At 44.7% G+C, this 19,276-nt stretch overlaps 1 protein-coding gene across 3 annotated transcripts in view; it reads left to right on the top strand.

The window, feature by feature from the left end:
• Nucleotides 1-19,276, top strand: part of GSTCD (glutathione S-transferase C-terminal domain containing) — a 221,224-nt gene that overhangs the window by 60,298 nt on the left and 141,650 nt on the right. For all 3 annotated transcript variants that reach the window (XM_088479481.1, XM_088479480.1, XM_088479479.1), the window contains exon 4: nt 12,712-12,960. In XM_088479481.1, the coding sequence (XP_088335607.1) occupies nt 12,712-12,960 (249 nt within the window). The remainder of the gene's footprint in view (nt 1-12,711; nt 12,961-19,276) is intronic.

Here is a 19,276-nt window from a genome sequence, read left to right as displayed (position 1 = left end):
TCTCACCCCTGTGCTGAGGCCATTTTTTAATGTTTGAGCTTGTCACATTCCCACATCAATATCAGTGATTTTTTTATGCAGTATCCACACAAATTATACCTTGTTTTTCTTCTTCAGGTTCCATAGGGTCCACAGGAACTACCTTGGTGTATGTGGTTGGAGAGATCCAGGCATCAAACAGTCAAAACTTTAGCTCCCAGAATGCACTGGTCCTCCTCCATATATATACCCACCCCTAGCCACAGGTATTCAGTTTTTTGTTTGGTGCTCAGCAGGAGTTTAGGCGCCGCTTTTGACTAGGGGACTGCTCTGGCAGTCCCAATCTTTAATTTTATGATTTGTTTTAGTTTACTATTTTACTGGGTTAGCAGTGCTGAGCGTCCTACTAAGACGCATGCACTGCGACTCCTTCTACCTCCGCCGATGCCGCAACACCGGATGGACGACTCGGGAACGTCACCTGCCCATAAACCTTTTGGAGCTTTGTGCAGTGCACAAGGTGCTCATTCTGGCACAGGACCTCCTTCAGGGCAGGCGGTCCAGATTCAGTCCGACAACGCGACCACTGTGGCCTACATCAACCATCAGGGAGGCATACGACAGCCATGAGGGAAGTGGCGAACATTCTGGTTTGGGCAGATCGCCATCTTCCAGCAATCTCACCAATATTCATCCCAGGAGTCCTCAACTGGGAAGTGGATTTCCTAAGTCGTCAGGACATACACGCCGGAGAATGGGCTCTCAACACGGACGTCTTTCAGCTCCTGGTGGACAAGTGGGGACTACCGGACGTAGACCTCATGGCATCACGTCACAACCACAAGGTCCCCAGGTACGGGTCCAGGACAAGAGACCCCTCAGCCGCCTTCGCGGACGCTCTGGCAGTGAGGTGGGATTTCAGGTTGCCATACCTGTTTCCTCCAATCTTCCTCCTACCAAGGGTCCTCAGAAAATTCAAGCAAGAAACCGGCAGGGTGATACTAATAGCCCCGGCTTGGCCCAGGCGACATTGGTTCACCGATCTGACATGTCTATCCATAGACAATCCACTTCCTCTTTGGCCAGATTTGCTAGGGCAGGGTCCCTGCCTACATCCGGACCTACCTCGTCTGGATTTGATGGCGTGGCTCTTCAGTTTTCCGTCTTAAAAGACAAGGGTTTTTCTACTTCTGTGATTCAGACGATGCTCAGGGCAAGAAAGCCTTCCTCTGCCTGCGTCTGTTACAGGATTTGGCATTCCTTTTTTCAGTGGTGTTTCCACAGAAAGTATGACCCTGAGGTTTTCAAGTTCTCCCTAGTTCTTGCTTTTCTCCAGGCTGGACTAGACTTAGGTCTTCGTCTGGCTACCTTGAGAGTTCAGGTTTCTGCATTGTCAGTTTGGTTCCAGCACAGAATTGCTCCTCTGCTGGATGGTAGAACATTTTTGCAGGGTGTTCTCCATCTTCAACTTCCGCTTATCCCTCTGGTGGCACCGTGGAATTTATCCTTGGTTCTCAGGGCGCTGCAGGCTCCTCCCTTTGAGCCCTTGGACACAGTGGACCTCAAATGGTTGACAGCAAAGACACTTTTTCTCCTCGCTATCTCCTCAGCTCAATTTGGCAGCGTTTTCATGTTGCTCTCCATATTTGATTTTTCACCAGAATAGAGCTGTCCTCCATACAGGGGCGGGTTACCTTCCGAAGGTGGCATCGCATTTCCATATGACTGAAGAAATTGTAGTCCCAGTCTTCAGACCTTTCTATTGGTGAAGCTTCTCTGTATGTGGTTCGAGCCCTTTTATATCTACGTGGATCGTACCAACTCCATAAGGAAATCAGATGCGCTTTTTGCGTTATATGGTTTTCACAAGCGAGGCTGGCCAGCTAAAAAGCAGACTCTGGCTCACTGGCTGCGTATGACTATTTCTCAGGTTTATAAACAGGCTGATCTCCCTGTCCCTAACATGGTGGCAGCACATTCTACTCGGTCTGTGGGACCATAGTGGTCTTCTGTCCACACTTTCATCAAATTTTATGCATTTGATACTTTTGCCTCCCAGGATGCTTCCTTTGGGCGGCGGATTCTCCTCTCTGCTCAGGAGCATCCCCACCCTTAAGGGAACTGCTTTAGGACATCCCCAAGGTAGTTCCTGTGGACCCTATGGAACCTGAAGAAGAAAATAAGAGTTATGGTAGACTTACCTTTGTTAACTCCATTTATGTGATGTCAATAGGGTCCACAGGGCGCCCACCCTGACGCACCTGACCTCAGTTTGAATCTGTTCCTTTGTGTCTAGGGATCGCAATGTTATGCACTACAGGCACTTAGAGACCCAGTTTTTAAAAGTACATGGGTCCTCCAGGACGCGCTGTGTGTGCGCGCCACAGCTGCTGGCCCAGTGACGTCCATCAGCGTCTCCCAGCCAATGGAGGCGGATGGCAACGTGTCATCTTCCAGTTCGTGCCTGAGACCTCCACCTCCCGGTCACGTGATGCCGCCAGGCTCTCTCCAGCAGCTGCCATTCCCTGCACTGCACGGGCTGACAGCATGACTGCTCAGGGCCTCCATACACGGGTTTGCGGGTAGGTGACGCTTGATCCCCCTCCCGGTCACGTGATGCCGCCGGGCTCTCTCCAGCAGCTGCCGTTCCCTGGGCTGCATGGAATGACAGTGTGACTGTACTCCAGGCCTCCATGCTCAGGTCTGCGGGTAAGTTACACCAGATCTCCCCCCTCTCTTCCTGGGCCAGTCCTCTTCATGTCAGACCCCCACCAGGAGCCACAATGTCCAACCAGAGCAACATGGATTGTACCAGGATCGTCTGCAAGGCCACCAACCATGAGATTGCCCAAAGAAAAAGCACCTGGACTGTGAGTAGCCGTCCTCCAGGGCCACATTCTGTGTTAATCGGTGCCCAGTGTCTTACCTGGGGTGGTGGGGAACTCCTTTGATGTGCAGTGCCAATGTGGTACCAGTATGTGTTGTTGCTTTACTATGTGGTACATGGAGGTACCAGGGTGAGCTGAGGTGGCACCAGGTGTTCTTCAATGTCTTTTGGGACCCTCATTTTCCAGTGTGTGGTGGGCCCCTGCTCTGTTGTGTCCATGTGTGGTGGGACCCTTTTGTGCAGTGTCTGTGTGCTGCCTGTGCAAGGTGAGAGCCTCCTGTGCAGTGCCAGGGTGCTACCAGTGTGTGATGGGAGCCTCCTGTGCAGTGCCAGGGTGCTACCAGTGTGTGATGGGAGCCTTCTTTGCAGTGTCCGGGTGCTGCCAGTGTGTGATGGGAGCCTTCCATGCAGTGCCAGGGTGCTGCCAGTGTGTGATGGGAGCTTTCCGTGCAGTACCAGGGTGCTGCCAGTGTGTGATGGGACCCTTCTGTGCAATGCCAGTAAAAGCCCCTAACCCCCTCCTTGTCCCCCCAGTACTGCTCCAGCTGCTATCTACCCCTGGCCCCTCCCTACTCCCAGCACTGCCTGCCCCTAACCCCTCCTTGTCCCGAAGCACTGTCGTAACTGCACTTATCCCCTCCCTACCCTCCCCCATCCCTGTCTGCCCTTACTCCCCTCTACCCCCAGTTCTACCCCAACTTCTCTCTGCCTTTACCCACAACTCTACCCCAACTGCCACATGCCCCCAGCACTGTTCCAACTGCTGCCTGTCCTCAACCCCGCATAATATGTGACCCAGAAACCATGAAGTAGGACCCCAATTTTTAAAGTGAGGGGTCCCCGGGACCCACAATTTTTTCACTCAGTGCAATCACTGTTGTCACTGATTCCATCATCTTTGTGAGAGTGTTTCTAGTGTAATTTGTACTTCCTTCTCCTGCCATTTAGGCTTGTTTACAAACTAAATGCCTGTGGCTGGGATTGGGGTATATATGGAGGAGGACCAGCGCATTCTGGGAGCTAAAGCTTTGACTGTTTGGTGCCTGGATCTCTCCAACTACATACCCCAAGGTAGGTCCTGTGGACCTCGAAGCAAAAGAGTTAACAAAGGTAAGTCTACCATAACTCTTAAGCTGGGTACACACTGGCCGATATATTGACCGATCAATTGATCGGCCAATATACCGTGCCCCCGTTGGCCAGTGTACAGACGATATGTCTGTGAACAACATCGTTGTCTGTGAACAACATCGAGCGGGTACTACTTACCCGGGTCTGGCACAGCTCCCCATCCACAGCAGCCCAGCACACGCTGCTGTGTGCTGGGCTGCACTGGGAGACTGTCCGAGGCTGCTAAAGCAGCAGTACGAGCAGTCTCCTATGCCAATGGGGGAAGCGATCACGCTGATTGCGCCCCCCCATTGGCTGTGCGCCGGGCTGAGGGGCACACAGCGCTCCTCTCCCCAGCGCCGCAAATTTTTTTTGTTCTCTTGAAGGGGGTGTGGCCACGCCTTCCACAATTAGGCCACGCCCCCTACCCAGCCATCGGGACCCACTGCAGCATGCAGGTGATGGTCGTTCAGTGTGTATGAACGACCATCATCTGCAGATCACTCGATCTGCAGATATCTGTCAGGTGTGTACCCACCATTATATACGCTCACTATCTCTAGGAACAATACAGTAGCCCAACAAAGCCTGCTATTTTTTAAACTAGAAACTGTAAAGCATTAAATAAGGGGTCCCATTTTTTTTGTACACAAGATTGGGGTGATATGGGATGTATTGTTGTGTACTATTGTGATCACCATACAATAACTACTAAGGGGGACACATTGTTTGAAAGAGGGGACTTTCTTCTTTCAAACAAGGGTGCCCCCATGTGTGTTTTCAGGACAGTATGGGGATGACGGGCACGATGTGCCTTCTCCAACCTATGGAGAAACGTCATTTTTCCGTATCTCGGGTGGTGATGTCTGGAGATTAATAGCTGCAAAGAGATCGCATCATTTGTAAGCCGAACTCCCCTCTTTGAAATGTGGGTGATCCTATGTGTGTAGGTGTCAATATGGGTAAGATTGGACAAATGTGGAGAAAGTATGTTTCCATAGTCTAAATAATATTGTCTGGTGATCACCATAACATCTAAGTTGGCATATTGTTTGAAAGAGGGTACACATGCACCCGTGTTTTTGTCCCTATGACAGAGATAGGTCACATTTTGTGCCTTACCCCTTCTATGGAAAAATAGTGCTTCACATATTGTCTGGTGATCACCAGACAATAAGTACTATGGTTCCCCATCATATGAAAGCGAGTAGCCCCTCTTTCTAATGTGCGCCTCTTATTATTTGGAAGCCATGTTGTGGGGATTTTCCACCATTACCTGAACTCTGTGTTTTTTCTACAGTGCAGTTGGTTAATGTCTGGTGGTCCTGCTGATCATTAACTTCTATTGGGGCATCTAGTTTGAAAGAGGGGGGCTCCACTATTTGAAACAAGAATACCCCCGTCTCTCAAGGTGCCAGGGTTGGGTAGATAAATCCCTCCCTCATTTTGCTGCCATTACTTTTTCTGCTTTTCTTTTCTTTCTACTGACGCATGTGTGCCCATGTCACTGCTCTGAGGCCGCCCTCAGCCCAAACCTGAATAAGGTAATAGGTTGTCAGATTAGAAAATTGTTGCCTTCTCTGTGTACAGGCAGTTGGTAGACTATAAACATCTAATTGTGATGTGACACACCTTATACTTCAATACTGAATACAATGTAACAACTGTTTGGTAAATGCTTGCTATTTGTATAATATCTTAGGTAGACATATATATATGCGTGGTATAGCTATGCTCTTTGTTTTCTAGAGTTGATAAATTCATACCTGTTCCCATAGAATATCATATTACGGTTACACATGACAACTAGTCGGTTATCTCACTAGGACATGGGCAGGCATGTCTGCTTTAAATAAAGTTGTGCAGACACAGAGGCTCCATAATTACAGCTGATAGCATCTTCAATAATTATTGGCTTCTAGTATCAAATATTCACTCTGCTGTCATGTCTGTGCCACTCACTACAATATGTCTCCACTACTAGCAGCAGTGTCTCATGGTCCAATATCCTAATATGAAAGATAATAGACTGCTTCATTTTGGTCTTCTGTTTTTCTTAATAGAATTTGGGTCACACATGCATCCGCATTGCAGCCTATATCTGGCCATAACCCTTATATTTCTGTCTGTGTGTGTTGAAAATGGCACAATTAAATTAGAGCAGCTCATTAGCTGGAAGAGTACCGCCATCATCCTGTGTGCAAATAGTTAGGGTTCCCCTTTTTTATACAGAGTTCTACTTTTATTTCACCATTCCACACTGGTAGATGTAAATCAACATATAACTGAGTAGAGCTGGAATAATGATGGTCACTTTATTCTGTTATTCTGTCATATTGTAATATGCATAGTTTAATATAATACACAGTTAAATACAGTAGAATGTTTTGTAACAATGAATAGATCCTTTAACCTGAAGCCGTGTTTTTTTTTTACCTCTGGCTACTCTGTGTTGGTCTCTTTCTGCAACCTGTTTTACTAGATCCATTTCCCCCTCAGAATCCAGTTCAACCTTCTCACCGACACACACGCAAAGCGCAGATCCCTTCACCCTATCCGCATCCCTATACTCCTTCCCACCCACTCCGGTCTTCCACTGATTGCCACCTCACCTCCACCCTTGTTACCGCCACCTTCGGCAGTTCAATTTGGGTTAAGTGGGTTCCCTACTTGCAATACAGAGCATGTTTCACTCAACTATGTCTGCTAATGGAGTGGGATTGAAATCCCGACGGCATCAACCGACAGGAGGAAATCCCGACAGCGGCAGGTAAGTCACCTAACCCTAATCCCCCCCTTAGTGGTGCCTAACCCTAATCCTCCCTTAGGGTTGCCTAACCCTAACCTCCCCCCAGCGGTGCCTATCCCTAACACCCCTAGCCTAACACTAACCCTCCCCAAGGGTTGCCTAAGTCCCCCCGGGGTTGCCTAATCCTAACTCCTCCCCCCCCTTCCCGCCCCACGACATTTAGTTCGCTGGTCTATTAACTTCATCCCCTGCTAATTGTAGTACTCAATTAATAAAATAAGGCGTGGAGCACCCTGATCTTCTACATACAAGTCTTATATATTGCCCAAATCCAGAGCTCTTGAAAGTTTCGCTAATGAGGAGAGACTCATGAGATGTCAAAGGTTTTCAGCAAAGATACTTACAATGCTACCTAGAAATTATTGTATTGAAAGTCCAGTCATATTATAAAGTGCTTTACATATAAAAAGCCTGAAGTGTATTCCACAAACATATACAGGGTGAGTCTCCCATAGCCAAAATGCTTGGTCCCATAAGTATTTTTGATATTGGATTTTCCTTATTTTGGAATATGTGCATACCATTAGGAGATATCTTGGGGATGGGACCCAAGCCTAAACACAGAATGCATTTATGTTTGTTATACACCTTATACACACAGCCTGAATGTAATACATGCAATTCATTTATGGTTCATATACACCTTATACACACAGCTTCCAGATAATTTTATACAACAGAGAGACTCAACCTGTATATGCAGAACTATTAAAACACACTAAAATAGCAGGCTGTTATATATCTTGTAACATCATATAACATTAGATAGATAGATAGATAGATAGATAGTAGCCACTTGTTGATACTATCTACTGTATCTATACTCATCTAACATTATTTTTATATATAATATTTAGGTAAAATAAGCATACATTACATTGTGACATGTCATATCAGCAGATAAAGGCTGCTTATGATGTAACAAGTCACATGGTCAGTATACCTAGGTGTAAAATCAAATCCTGCATGCATTTTGCCATTGAAGAATCTACAGTGTTTAGATAGACTGTCAAATGGTCGACATGCAATAGGTCGACACTGTAAAAAGTATTTTTAATAAAATTATTTTAACCATCATCCTCCCCCAAACCCTCCCCCTGGTGCCTATTCCTAACACTAACCACCCTCTTCCACAGCCTAACCCTCCTCCAAGTGACTTAATAATCACTGCAAAATTATGAAGAACCATGGGTATACCTTTTCTGTGTCGACCATTTGACCCTGTCTACCTTTTGCCTGTTGACCATTTAGTGTTGACTTATTTACTATACTGTAGAGCTTCCATCCCTGTACCAATGTATTATCTGTCTGTCTATTTGTCTATCTCTCTATTATTTCAATTAAAATAAGCTTACTTTCACAGTCAGTAGGCATATTAACAGATATAGGGCCATATTCAATTAGTTTCGTCTCAGCTAAAAAGTTCCGCCTACCTGACATTTCGCTGACATCGCGTGTTTTGGACGTGAAAACTTATCGTGCGCGTCCCCGCTTTTCGCCCTATTCAATTACTAACCAGGCGAAAACGGCAAGCAGTGAATGCAGAATAGGCGGAAAGTACTGTCAGAATAGGGGAAATCAGTCTGAACTCCCCCAATATATGCACTAACATTGGGGATCAATGTAGAGTGTTCCAATAGCCCTAATAAAACTATTTGGGGTACTGAAGTTGTTTAAACTCCTTGTTATTAGCGTCCTTGTAAAAGTGGTGAAGAATGGCATTAAGCAGTATGTTTTGATGAAAAAAGTAGTCTTGTCAAATTTGGGGTACTTGAAAATGGGTCCTAGCATCTTTTAAAGTCTCTAAAGTGAAGTTTAAAAAATTTGAAAAACACACCTGACCCATCCTTGCAGACCCCTAAGAAGGCTATTTCACTAGTTTGTATGCTTGTCCCCCCACTTTGTACTTTTTCGCCCCCAAAATGAAAGTACTTTTTTGGGGTGTTATAATTTTTTTTCCCCTTATTTTTACACACAGTTGAGTGGTTTCCCCACGTTTGCACCCAAAATAAATATGTTGCACTACTTTTCTCCTGCTATTCTGAGGCTAATCTTTTTCGCCTATTACGTTACATTGACTTTCCACGTAGGCGAAAACTGACTGGAATTGAATTTGGAAATAAGTTCCGACCACACGAAAAGCCGCGATCGGCCATAATTTTTCGCGGGAGCCGGCTTTTCGCTTCTAATTGAATACGGCCCTCAGTTGATAACCAACCATTCTATAGCAAGTCACATGATCCGTTTATTGAGATTATAAATCACATCCTGCAGCTGTATCCTCATACATCTAGCTTCAATATGCCATGCAGCTCGAATTGTCTGGCATGAGTGAGCCGCCATGTGCTGGCTGTTCTGCTAGCATCGGGCGTCTTTTTTTTTGCCAAAAATGCATCTAAGTTGCAATGTTATGTGACTAGGAAGCACCAGCAGACTGTGCTGATCATTTTGATATATGACACTATATTTGTGTGTACCTGCATCTGTATATGAAGCACAATGGAACTTGGAATAAAAAAAAGCTGCGACCGCTACATTGTAGCACTTTGTATACAAATTCAGAGACTTGGCCTCACACAGATATACAAGTGTCATATATCAAATTACTCAACACATTCTGCTGGTGCATCCTAGTCACATCACATTCCGACTTGGATGCATTTTCAGCAGCAAAGACGCCCGGCGCTAGCAGAGTTTCACTGGACGTGGTGCGCCGAGAGGCTCTTTTTGGCGCGACTGCAGCAAAGATGTGTATGGACACATATGTACCTGCATTCACTCTATCTATCTATCTATCTATCTATCTATCTATCTATCTATCTATCTATCTCTAATTATTTTCATATGTAACATTTAGGTAAGTAAGCATACCTTACATTGTGAGATACATATCAGCAGATACAGTTGATAGCTGACAGTTCTCTACAAAATGGTCAGGACAAGATAAACAAGGGGGCGTATGGAGCTCCAGCTCCAGGCCTCCACATAAAAATAGGCCCATCATTTGAATGATGATAACCAGCTGCCTAGCTGGTCACACAGTCAGACATAAATTCTAAATATTAAAATAGGTTGTTTAGTTTTCTCACAAAATGATGCATAGGCCCTTGGTAATTTTCAGCCCCAGGTTCATGTGGCCCTTAATCCGGCCCTGCCCTTGGGGCATTACTTCTTAGAAAGCTGGCTATGAATAGTGTTTGAAAAAAAATCTTACCACTTATTCAATGAAAATCAGGGCTCTTTTCAGACAACCATTAGCACATTGGGATTTAAAATCTTTAATGTGGCTGAAGGTGAAAGTAATCTTGGTAGCAAGTGCTTCAGCAAGAGGAGTTTCTGAATTACAAGCACTGTGGGCATGAGACCAACCATTCAGCTCTTGCTGCAGGTCTGACCTGTCTCAAATTTATTTATCTATTTATTAACGGTTTCTTATATAGCGCAGCAAATTCCGTTGCGCTTTACAATTTGAATCGACATTAACATTTTACTGAGTTGTAAAAGACAGACATACATACATACATACATACATACATACATACATACATACATACATAAAGGTAAGAGGGCCCTGCTCACAAGCTTACAATCTATAGGGAAATAGGTGTTGATACACAAGGATAGGTGCTACATATTGCAAATTGGTCCAGCCCGATTGCAGATGTTCTTGGTGGGCTGTATAATCCAATCACACTGGAAAGTTGGCCTAGGGTTAGGAGGATGTTAAATTAAATTAAACTCAAATACAGCAGCTCTCCTGACACGCAGGGAGCTGTCATGCTGCGTAGGAGATCGCAATGGATAATTTATGCACACACATGTAACGTCGTTTAAATGGTAAGACACATCTGTGTTTTTTTTAAACACCCCCGTTACTTCCCCCAAACAGTGACTACCTGTAACTCATTTGGCAAATGGATCCTTGCACCGTTCATGCACCATAGGTCAACAAGCTAAACAATCCTTAGCCCAGTCAGCACAGGGGTATCAGTATGCCTAACCCTAACCCCCCCTTCCCCTAGCTTAACTCTAACCTCCCGGGGGGCTGCCTAACCCTAAGTCCCCCCACCGGGAGCCCCTAACCTAACTCTCCTCCCCCCCCCTGTCCGCACCCAGCGCATGGCTTACCTTTGATCGGTAACGTGGGTGTCGGGCTCCCAGCGTAGGTCTAATGACAGGCGTCGGGATTTCGACGCCTGTCATTAGTGCCTTGCCGGGATTAGACAGTCTGGAAGCTGGCGGTCGGGATTACGTCCGTTGGCTTCCAGACTGCTTCCCAGCACAAGGCTGGGGTCCCTAGTGAAGTGGGGACCGCAATAAAGAAAAAAGCTCCACTCTCCTTGGAATAACAAGCCCAGTTCTGATAGCACTAGGGCTTTTCACAACATCTTTGGGCAGGGAGTGTGAGATTAATAAATGTTTGTAAAAGTATAGTATTGTAAGTTACTGGTATACCACAGGTCCCAGACAGTTTGTGAATGCTTCTTAGAACAAAGATGACCCTTCCGTAGGGATATAAGTGAGTAATAAAGATGGGAAATAAGGGTGTGAAGGAGTGGTTATTTAATAAAATATATTTCTACAATATCTACATCCTGTCATTTGTTTATTTAAATATATATATTTTTTTTACAGATTTCAATGGGACCTGTCTGCCAGGGCATGGTAGTATTTGTGGTATGCCACATTGTAATTGGGTATGACAGGGGTAGCTGGGACCTGTAGTGCGCTAGTTAATTACAATGTTATTCATAAATTTGTCTGTTGCAGTAATTCTATACTTCCGTCAAAAAAAAGAAGTCAACAACAGTAAACACACAATAGTTAACACTAGCAACTGTTATTTAGTAAATCCAATTTATTAGTAAATTGCAAAACACTTTTTTTTCCCCAACCAATATCCTTTGAATTGTGAATAAGAAATGAAAAGAACTTTCCCATTCATACTCATTCCTTCTTTCATCCGGAAATATACACCCAGCTGAAGTGTTAGAATAAGAAGCAGCTCTAGTTTCCGATATGTCAAGACTCAAGAGGTTCTTTATGTAATTATCTCGTCTTTAGCAGCGAGAAATGTCATTAATATTTGAAACCTTACTACATATCACATGATGCCATGCCAGATTGATGCTTTCCAAGTACTTACTAAATAAGTGCATGCAGTGCCTGGGAAACCCATATGACTTGACAGCTTAATTATCCTTATAATATTTGCACATCAAAACCTGTGGCAAGTAAAAGACATATGCTATTTTCTAACAAATTATGCCACCTTAATATACTGTACTTTGTAGTAGGCATCTGATTTCTTGAGTTCAGGCTTTTCTTATTTTAACATTTTGTATAATCAGACAATGTTATTACTTATGACAAAAAGCTAAAATAGTTATGTAACAGAAATACAGTACTTGATGAAAGTATATTATATGCGCTGTATATAACATGAATGTTAATAATGGTATGGTAATTTTTTCTCTGGAAACCTGTTACCCCAAAAGTACAGAAAACCAGTAAGGATAACACTTATATAGTTGCTGTTGTTTGGCGACAATGGCAGACACACAGACGTGCACTGAGTGTTCCTACCTACTGTTACTGCGAGGAGCACTGCTGAATAATGTATTGGGTAGCGGAAGACAAAGGGCAGTATGAGGAATTATAGGGGTATTTTCTGTAAATTGATTATTGAATATTTTCGGTATGATACGCCAAAATAGCAGCTGTTTATCTGGTAAAGCCTAATCCTGATCTATTCTGCCTAATAGTTCCCATAGTAACAAAATGCATGGGTTATTTAAATGTCATGCCTTTATATCCTTTAAGTTGCTAGAAGGATATTGTGGAGCATGTAAGCGAAGGTATAGAAGATAACAGGTGAGAAATATGTATGTAAATGTGCCAACAAGTAATCTCTCTTTTTTTGTAGGTTGCTCTTCAAAAAGTGTCACCAGAGACCAATGAGTTTCCTCTAATAACCAGCTGGTATAAACGGATCCAGCAGGTGCCAGGCGTGTGCAGTGCAGCTACTGCTTGCAGTATCACCTTTCTTCAGTTTCCTGATGTGACTGTACAACATATTCAACAGCCACTGTCATGCAAAGCAGATGCCGAAGAAAACGTTTTACCAGAAAAACATTTTTTAGGAGGTCCCAGACCAACCATGACCAAGCTAAAAGTAAGAAACTTTAACTCATATGGGTCTATTTACTGAGCTGTGTTAGGAGATAAAGTGAACGGTGATAAGGTACCAGCTAATCAGCTCCTACCTGCCATTTTTCAAACACAGCCTGTGACATGGCAGTTAGGAGCTGATGGACTGGGATGTAGGCGCTCCCTCGGCAGCTCCTCCCTCGACCCAGACGCAGTCCCTTCAAAGGTTTTCGTTTTATCTGGGTCGCTCCTCCTTACCCGCCTCATGCATATGAGATGCTCACAGTCTACTATCAGTGCGCTGCTGTAGCTGTTGGTCTCAGGAAGTTTTGGGTCAGAGTCCTTGTATACCTCTCCCATGGGTCAGGTATATAGTGCTATATATCCTACCAAGATTACGTTTTGAGTAGTTGATTCAGAGCCCAGTGCAACTAAATTTGCATATGTATTATATGTGACTATTTGCTAGCTGCTGTGTTAATACTGCCTTTTATTTCTGACTGTCAGTTACAACTATCACTGCTTTTCTACTCATCCCTCTGTTGCAGGTGTGTGAGGTTTTTCTTTATACTTCACATTTATTTGTTATTTGTGAAGGTTGTGACATTACATTGCATTGTTACCTTTATAATTGATATGTCAAAAAGTAAAGGGAATCAGGAGGGAGGGGGGGGGCTGTGCTGGTTTCATGTAAAGCCTGTTTGGCGGGCTTGTTCTCTCAGGACTTTATAACGTGTGGTTTGTGTGCTGTCTGTTGTAAAGAACCACCTCACCAATCCAGTATACCAGTCCCTGTACAAGAGCCATCTTGGGTGTCGTCCTTGTCTCAGGAAATGAAGCAGTTTGTGGATCGAATGGCTATTCCCATACTGCCTCCTTGTATGGGGTATCCACAGCATGCTATGTTTGCACCGCCTATACATCCTTCCTGGATGGATGCTTATGCCCACTCAAGTCAAAGTATGATCAGGCAGCTGTTGCAAGCAGACCGGTAGTTACTAAGGCAAAAGTTATCTTATTATCGGTCTGTTCAGCATATGGATTCAGACGCATCATCAGGGGAATTAGAATTGCGCAGGGTTCTTTTCCAGGGTCTAGCTTGGGAGAGGAGGACCACAGTGGATGTCCCTTCTTTGGTGAGGGTGGTTAAATCAATCCTACATATTCAGGATGATGAACCAGCTACTAGTAGGAAGGCTCCAGTGTTTAAACACCGGAAGGTGACCAAAACAAAGTTTCCTAAATCCGAGCAACTCGCTGAGCTTATGGAAGAGGCATGGGGTAACCCGGATAAACAATTTTATGTGAATAAAAGATTAGCATTGTTGTATCCTTTTCCAGCTTCTGAATGTACTAAGTGGGAGGTACCTCCTACTGTGGATGCTCACGTGACACACTTAGTCAGAAATGCTGCGTTGCTTATTCCATCAGCATCTTCTCTTAAGGATTCTATAGATAGGAAAATTGAAACAGAAACATGTCTTAAGGTAGGGGTCTTCAACCTTGGCCCCCCAGCTGCTGTAGAACTACTCATCCCAGCATGCACTGCCATAGTTTTAGCATGCTGTTATATCAGAAAGGTGGCAGTGCATGCTGGGATGTGTAGTTCCACAGCAGCTGGAGGGCCAAGGTTGAATACCCCTGTCTTAAGGCAATATTTTCATCATTGGGAGCTGTTACTTGTCCAGCTATGGCTGGAGCCTGGGTAGCCAAAGCTGTTGAAGAATGGACGGGGGCATTGGAAGACTCTCTACCAGATGCTACATAGAAAGATGATATATATCTCCTACATATGGGAAGCAGCCTCCTATTTGGGAGGAGCTGCAGTAGATGCTGCTATTTTAGTTTCTAAAACATCAGCAGCTTCAGTAGTGGCGTGCAGGGTCCTTTGATTAAGATCCTGGAAAGCTGATGCACGATCAAAGAAGGCTCTGGAAACCTTACCTTTCCATGCAAATATACTTTTTGGAGCAGAGTTAGATAAGATAATAGCTACTCTGGCAACTTCAAAGTCTGCAGGTCTGCCATATACGGGTACAATAAAATCTAGGCAGTTTTCTTTTCAGTTTTTTCGTCCTCACGGATGAGCAAAAGAACATCTTCCTCCAAGCCATCTCGTTTCCGCAGGATATCCAGGCGACAAACTAAGATGTCTGGGCCGGCCAGTCGTCCATCCTCTAAGCCAGACGACAAGCCTCGGCTTGATGAGGCAGGCCTTCTCCTGGAGAATCCCAGGGTGGGAGGCAGACTTCTTCAGTTTACGGATTACTGGCATCAAACAACAACAGTGAGGTTATACTCTCACTTTCCGGAGGCATCCTCCCCAGAAGTTTTTTGCACAGATCCTCCATCCTCCGTCAGGTGCGGTCAAGGTTTTGGCCCTTCAGGAGGCCATTCATTCCCTGCTGCAGGCAGGGGTAATAATCTCGGTTCCTGTGTTGCAACAAGGAAGGAGTTATTATTCAAATCTATTTTTGGTTTAGAAACCTTGAACAGGTTTATCCATGTACCCAAGTTCCGTATGGAAACTCTCTGGTCAATTATTTTGGCAATGGAGCCTGGGGTTTTTATGGTTTCCCTGGACATTCAGGATGGGTATCTGCATGTTCCTATTATGCCGTCCCACCAACAATTTCTACAGTTTGCTGTCCTACAACAACATTACCAATTTGAGGCACTGCCCTTTGGCCTATCAACAGCCCCCGGTTATTTACCAAGATAATGGCAGTCATAATGGCCTATCTCAGGCATCAGGGAATCAGAAGACTATTATATATGGACGATCTTCTGATATTGGCACAAACTCCAATTGTTTTACAACACCATCTTCAACTGACCATAGCCTGCCTACAAAAGCACGGCTGGATCATCAATTGAAGGAAATCCTCTCTTTCTCCAACACAGCAGATGATACATCTGGGAGCACTTCTGGATTCTTAGGTACAAGATTGCGGCCCTATCATTGCGAGTACGCAAACTGCTACGCAAACGCAGGGTATCTATTCTATCAGCGATGCAGGTCCTGGGATCAATAGTATCCACCTTCGACATGGTGGGGTATGCTCAGTTTCATTCCAGGCCTCTGCAAAGATTGATTCTCTCCAGGTGGAATGGACAGGATCAGCTAATAAGGTCCCAGAGCATCCTTCTCACTCCAGAGGTTCGTGTCTCCCTCCTGTGGTGGCTGAAAAAGGATCATCTGGACAAAGGGCGCCCATTCTGGATTCCAAATTCGGTGCTTCTCACCACGGACGCCAGTCTTCGCGGATGGGAGGCAGTGACAGGTCATCACACCTTTCAGGGAAGATGGACAAATCAGGAAAGTAATCTGCCAATAAACATTCTGGAACTGCAAGCAGTGTGCCTGATTCAGTCCCGCTCGCAAGCGAGTCGATTGTTAGGCATTGCGTACGCACGAGCCCTGAGCGAGCGCACAAAGCACTTGGTCCGGCGCTCGCATCCAAAAGGGGCGGCTGTCGATGTTGATCGACAGCTCGCCCCGTTTGGAAGGCGAGGCGGGGGGTGGCTGAGAAAACGTAGGCGTTCCTGCAGGAACGCCTGCCGTTTGTGGGAGGCCCTACTGACATAATTCGTGATGTCAGTAGGTGGACTTCCTGCTTTTTTAGAGCAGGAAGTCCACTTGGGCTTGCGACAACGAGACCCTACCGCAAGGGTCTCGTCGCAAACCCAATGGTCGCGATGGTCTTGACCATCGCGACCATCACCTTGCTGCTGGCACAAGCTGTGGGTGGTAACCCACAGCTATGCAAGCGGCCAAGAGGCTGCAACTAAAAAAAGAAGCGCCCGCCCTGATTCAGAGCGAGCGCTCGCTTTTTGCGAGCGCCTCTGAATCAGGGCCAGTGTACAAAGCACTTATCATGGCACTACACCTATGTATATGGTATCCTACATGCTTTCAGATATTTGGGTGTGTAATGCACAGGATGAGCATCAATTATTCCAATACATATGAATCGGGACCAAAATAGTGTTAAAGATATAAGAATATATTACTATTGTTAATTGCTGTAATAATGGAATCACAGTGCTCCGGTTAAATGTCCTGAGAAGGATCACTGTATAGTGATATCCAAATATAAATATGAAAATATCAGTCAGCTGGTGGGGTAGAGAGCTGCGAGGGATTTTTAGTCTGCTCCTTCAGGGTACCGCTATCCGTAGCGCTTATGTTACACTTGTTGCACCAGTGGTGCGGGAACAGTCTACTCTCCCCTTGAATCCAATGAAAGGGAATGGTAGTGACATTTCAGGGTAGGGAATCAGCCCTTTTAGGAGGCTACTTTACCGTATAGTGCATGGATGGGGAACCTCAGGCCCTGGGGCCGCATAAGGCCCACGGAATCATTTGGTCTGGCCCTCGGGCCTTTTTTCTGCTAGCCTCATCTGGCTAGCAGGTGCTTAGAGTGACACCTTAGAATTTCAAAACAGGTTTCCGGTTGCACCAGACACCATGTTTGTTTAAAAAAAATCATTTATATTCCAAAAAATATCTTATATTTCAAAATAGGCCGTACCTGCATTTTCTGGGCATATTTCTCTTTCCAGGATTTAAAAGTGTAACTAACCTGTAGATCTGTTGAGCTAGACCTTCTAACATAATTTTAATATTTTCAAAATTGAAGTTGTATTTCCAGGAGTCATAGTCCAATAGCTGGTGAAAACAGCAATGCAGTTATCAACATCTATGGGGTGCAAAACAGGTCTGAATTTAGTAGCTTTTAAACTGCGGAGCATTAGTGTCGCATTAATGGCAGTGTTTATAACAGAAGTAGGGCTGATGCTGCCTTTTATAGTGAAAGACTCCTTAGCATCTAATCTTTTCAAGTATGGTTTATGACTGAGCCATGATTTCTGAACTATTTATACACCAGAAGTTATATTTCTTTGTTTTGTTCAATAACAACTCCTAACCAACTGCTAATGAAAGCAATCTGTGCACTACATTCCTTGCTTTCTTCCGATGTACTTTTTGGCTGAAACTTGAAACACAGTAAAATAAATATTGTATTAGGAAGACAAATGTTAATATTAGGGAAGTTTGGCTGCGTATTTCTGACTTGCGGATTTGATGGGAATTTAAACGTCTGCCGTAGTTTGAGAAAAATAATAAAGTAAATATAGTAAAGGTACACCATAACTACTCACACCACAAGTATATTATAATATAAAGGCTGAAATCTACAAAGACATTCATATGGAACCTCATGCAGTACATATAAAATACACCACTTATACAAAACATTGGTGATGGAAACTCTCTCAGTTTCTAACGTACAACCTTTTGGTTCACAAGGATACAGCTGTCAGGCCAGAGCTTTCAAATCCTGACTTCCCAGCCTAAATCTGGCTAGTTGGTAGGTATCCTCTATGGCAGAGGTGGGGAACCTTTTTTCTGCCGAGGGCCATTTTGATATATATAATATTATTTGCAGGTCTGGTGCAGGTCACACCCCTCCGCATGACGTCACACGGGGACGGGGACACAGTCACCGGTGATTACAGCAATACCCCGAGCTGTAAGGGCAGCGTGTGACCGTCTGAAGCGTCCTAAGGACGCTCCAGGCGGCACTGCTGCATAGATTCTGACTGCAGGGTGCCATTCTAGGCAACCGCTAGCCAGACGAGACTAGCAGAAAAAAGCTCTGAGGGCCAGACCAAATGATTGCGGGGGCCTTATATAGCCCCCGGGCCTGAGGTTCCCCGTCCCTGCTCTATGGCTTGGCAAAAGATGATCTTTGTCAGGGAATATGTGGACGGATCAAGCCTTTTTAAAAAAAAAAATTGTACTTGTGTTTTGTGCTGCATACGCATCTTCCTGTACTTATCAGAGATTCTAAGTTATATGCCACTTGTGGCTGGATTGGCGTTACAGAGTAACAATAGGGCAATCACATGTGTGAATACATTTTACATGGCTGTGTATACCGTTATGTCCTTTTCTGAGGTGATCATATACAGATATCTATTCGATTTCCATCCGATCTCTTACATGAAGGATTGGGCAGGTGCAAATGCTGATTTTAGCGAGGACGGCTTCTCTAGCAAGCAGAGGGCTGGGGACGGCGCACCCTGCCTCAATTCAGAATACCAGCGGATGTTCACATTGGACTTCCCATCACAGGGGGAGTGTCAGGAATAACGACTGTATTAAATTCAACTCAGAACCAGGCCCTTATTATATAAGTGTCACAGTGATTTATTTCTTTAACATTTTATTATTATTATTATTATTATTATTATCCTTTATTTATATGGCGCCAAGTGTTCCGCAGCGCCTTATAAGGTATATAACCAAAAAAGTGGCTTACAGTAAAATACAA

The sequence above is a fragment of the Taudactylus pleione genome, unplaced genomic scaffold, assembly GCF_031769625.1.
Source record: "Taudactylus pleione unplaced genomic scaffold, aTauple2 ptg000236l, whole genome shotgun sequence".
NCBI lineage: Eukaryota > Metazoa > Chordata > Amphibia > Anura > Myobatrachidae > Taudactylus > Taudactylus pleione.
Note: the sequence above shows the minus strand (reverse complement) of the source record. Positions and strands in the feature narration are given on the sequence as shown.